Consider the following 3,734-nt stretch of genomic DNA (forward strand, 5'->3'; position numbering starts at 1 on the left):
CCCCGGGCTCCCTGCGTGAACAGACGTCCCTGCTCCGCCGCAGGTCACCATCGTGGGGATCATCCGGCACTCGGAGAAGGCGCCGACAAACATTCTGTACAAAGTGGACGACATGACGGCAGCCCCGATGGATGTCAGGCAGTGGGTCGACACTGATGTGAGCCTCAGATGCGTTACAGATGCACTTTAAAAGCTTTTGGGCGCAGTGAAGGGAGGGAAGCTGTAGGGTCAGGATGTCTCCAGTGGGAAGGGACCTGTAAGGATCAAGTCTAATTCCCTGCTCCTCCCAGGACATTTGATCAAAAAGATGTGGCTTTTCTGAACATGTTTTCAGGGTAACATGTCTCTGAAATCCATGGGAGATGCTGCTGTAGCAGAGATCACTGGTGCTGTACGTGACTTTTCCTGTTTTGTAGTTCACGTGTGATCCTACGTTGAATCACTTTGTATAACCTTTTAGAGTGTAGTAGCTGAAGCTGGACTGTTACTTCATAGCTGGACTGAGAGATGTGTGCTCAGGACTTCTGTGGAAATACAAAGAGGGGTGAACAGAGATGGCACCTTCAAAAACAACTGCCTTTGACTGCTGTCACGTGTATAGTGCACTCTAATGAACAAGTATTTTGTTCTCTTTTATTTATGGTTATGTTTATCCAACTGCTCTTACTGAACATGCCATTTGTTTTTTGCTTGAGATAAGCCTCCTTTCCTAAGCCATCTATTAGGAAGTGGAACTATGACTCAGAAAACCCTTCCTTTCTCCTTTTCCTCTCTGTCAGGAGGCAGGTAGCGAGAACGTGGTGATACCTCCAGGAACTTACGTGAAAGTTGTTGGTCATGTTCGGTTTTTCCAGGTAAGATCACGTCACCCATGGCTGGGTACCCAGGTCATGAGGCTGGAGCCTGAGGACTGATGATCTGGCCCAGTGTTAGTGGGCTTCCTTTATAATATCCACTTAATCGTGGTATTTCCTCATCCTTTCCTGTGGACAAATCCTTGGATGTTGTTTTTTTTTGCCAGGGCTGTATTTAATAACACTTTAATTGTCCCTGACTGCAAAGGACAGAGGGATCACTTAAAATGCTGTTTTTCAGCAGAACAGAGCACTGGCCACCACGTTCTTGGGTATTTGTGCTGTAGAGCTTAGGGTGGGTTTTGGTTAATGGGGATGCTTCTTGTAGCATATTATGTGAGGTAGTGCCTCGTAACTAATAAGTGTACAGAATCATAGGATAGTTTGATTTGGAAGGGAGCTTAAAGCTCCTCCAGCTCCAACCCCTGCCACGGGCAGGGACACCTTCCACTAGAGCAGGTTGCTCCAAGCCCCTGTGTCCAACCTGGCCTTGAACACTGCCAGGGATGGGGCAGCCACAGCTCCTCTGGGCACCCTGTGCCAGCGCCTCAGCACCCTCACAGGGAAGAGCTTCTGCCTCAGAGCTCATCTCAATCTCCCCTCTGGCAGGTTAAAGCCATTCCCCTTGTCCTGTCCCTCCATCCCTTGTCCAAAGCCCCTCTCCAGGTTTCCTGGAGCCCCTTTAGGCCCTGGAGCTGCTCTAAGGTGTCCCCTTCAGGAGCCTTCTCTTCTCCAGCTGCCCCAGCCCAGCTCTCTCAGCCTGGCTCCAGAGCAGAGCTGCTCCAGCCCTCGCAGCAGCTCCGGGGCCTCCTCTGGCCTCGCTCCAGCAGCTCCACGTCCCTCTTGTGCTGTTCCCCAGAGCTGGATCAGGGCTGCAGGGGGGGTCTCCCCAGAGCGCAGCAGAGGGGCAGGATCCCCTCCCTGACCTGCTGCTTATGTTCTGGGGGTGCAGCCCAGCATCAAACTAAGTCAGAATATTTTGGACTAGTTACATGCAGACAAGTTCTCTACCACCACCATCCATGTTCTGGAGAGAATGGTTGGAACTGGTACCTTCCTGCTTCTGTGATGTTAATTTTTGTTCTTTGCTTTGTTCTTTTTCCTCCCTGAAAGACTAAGAGAAGTTTGGTGGCATTTAAGATCATGCCTCTGGAAAACATGAATGAGTTCACCGCACACATCCTAGAGATTGTCCATGCACATATGCTCCTCAGCAGAAACGTTATGGTATGTACTTGAAGATCCTCATTTGATCTTGGCTCTGACCGGGTCACTGCTTATCTCCCAGAGAGAGGGACCTCTTGCTTTGTTGGGGAAATTGTAGGCCACTTGTGGGGCTGGAAAGCTTAAAGCTGGTGCAGCAGTGAAGGTGTAACAGGAATCCTGGCTTCCTTGTTGAGAGAGGTTGTGTTGCAGTCTGTTTCCAGTGGTTTCTTTGGGGAATCTATTTGTAATTCCTGAAATAACAGCGACTCTTTCAGCTGGTGTCACCACAGCAGTTTTACTCTTCTATTTCAGCCAGCATCAAAAGCCCCTCAGTCGTTCGGCACTGGGATGGGTGAAGTGGGGGGCTATGGAGGAGGTGGCAGCCTGCCAGTGAACGGGCTCACAGCACACCAGACTCAGGTAGGTGCCAACAGCTCCACAGTGGAGGCTGCTGCAGTGATGTAGGACAAAGCTCAGTGACTCTGGAAGATGGATAGTGCTTCCCCAGCCTTGCTGTCCATCCCTGATAGAGAAGCTCAGCTGTGTGCTGACAGTGGTTCTTGCTTTTCCAGGTGCTGAACCTGATTAAAAACTGCCCTGTCCCAGAAGGCATGAGTCTTCAAGAGCTGAGTGTTCAGCTCCAGAACGTGAGCATGTCAACCATCAAGTAAGTCTGTAGAAACGAACCAGACAGACCTTCCTGGAGTTTGGTAAAAGGAGGCAGGGAGGGAAATAGTGGGCAAGCCCTGATCTTTGCTTGTGGAACAGCGCTGGTAGGTTCAGATGTTCCCAGTAGGATGCAGTAGTGAGCTTAGAATGAGCCAGTGGCACTTGAAGGGGTGATAAAATGCTTTGCTTCCTCTTTTCAGTGACAGTTCAGTAGCAAACTAACAGCACAGGGAGTGCTGCAGGGTCTCAGCAGTAGCTTCTCCTGTTCAAGGCCTACCTTACTCTCTGCACGCTGATCAAAGCTTGGGAATAGACTGTTTCTGTCCTCCTTTGCTGTCTCTAACAACTTCTCCTTGAGGCTTAGAAAACCAGTAATTAATGGCCATTATCTTTCTGTGTTCTAGTCCCTTTGAAGCAGAGTGGTAGGTACTGCTTTTACCTGGGATGTAGGAGCGTGGTGGCCTTCCCTCTGTGGCGGGCAGAGTCCAAGAGCTGGTTGGGGAGCATGTTGCCATAGCTTTAGAGAAGCGCTCTAGACCTGCTGGGTGGTGGAGCAGCACTTGGACTGCTCACAACACAGGGGCACTGAGAACAACCTTGGCAGACACCAGAAGGGAACAGTGGGGATGGGAAACCTTGAGAGAAGGGGGTTGATAAGAGCTAGTCAGCAACTGTTGGGTTGTTTTTTTCCTTCAAGGCAAGCCGTTGAATTCCTTAGCAGTGAGGGACACATCTACTCCACTGTGGATGATGATCACTACAAGTCAACAGATGCTGAGTGAAGCTACTTCCAGCTGGATTTAGTTCTAAGCAAATGCTTGTCCATATTTCAAGTTATCCTGCTGAGCTTTGTGATATGGAAGATGGTCTTTGCCCTTTCTCCCCTCTGAAAGTCCCAGTTACTCTGAGTGCCTCCTCCCTGGAATTCAAGGACAAGCACAACATGTAGGATTCTATTAAGTGGAGTTGATTATATGCTGTGACCATGTGTTTGAAAGCATGGAC

At 49.8% G+C, this 3,734-nt stretch overlaps 1 protein-coding gene across 1 annotated transcript; it reads left to right on the plus strand.

Annotated features, from left to right (window-relative positions):
• The first annotated feature begins 46 nt into the window (after positions 1–46).
• Positions 47–3,511, plus strand: RPA2 (replication protein A2, 32kDa). Its single transcript, XM_010024635.1, has 6 exons — positions 47–157; positions 780–854; positions 1,968–2,081; positions 2,373–2,480; positions 2,633–2,727; positions 3,427–3,511. Exons 1-6 carry the CDS (start codon positions 113–115, stop codon positions 3,509–3,511), a joined length of 522 nt encoding a protein of 173 aa, XP_010022937.1. The 5' UTR covers positions 47–112.
• The last annotated feature ends 223 nt before the right edge of the window (positions 3,512–3,734 follow it).

This window comes from Nestor notabilis, unplaced genomic scaffold, assembly GCF_000696875.1.
Source record: "Nestor notabilis isolate BGI_N333 unplaced genomic scaffold, ASM69687v1 Scaffold31641, whole genome shotgun sequence".
In the NCBI taxonomy this organism is placed as follows: domain Eukaryota; kingdom Metazoa; phylum Chordata; class Aves; order Psittaciformes; family Psittacidae; genus Nestor; species Nestor notabilis.

Excerpts from the sequence above, each read along its gene's own strand:
- RPA2 (XM_010024635.1), top strand. The coding sequence starts at position 113 with ATGACGGCAGCCCCGATGGATGTCAGGCAGTGGGTCGACACTGAT. Across the intron at positions 158-779 it reads GGCAGTGGGTCGACACTGAT|GAGGCAGGTAGCGAGAACGT; the intron begins GTGAGCCTCAGA and ends CCTCTCTGTCAG. Across the intron at positions 2,082-2,372 it reads TCCTCAGCAGAAACGTTATG|CCAGCATCAAAAGCCCCTCA; the intron begins GTATGTACTTGA and ends CTTCTATTTCAG.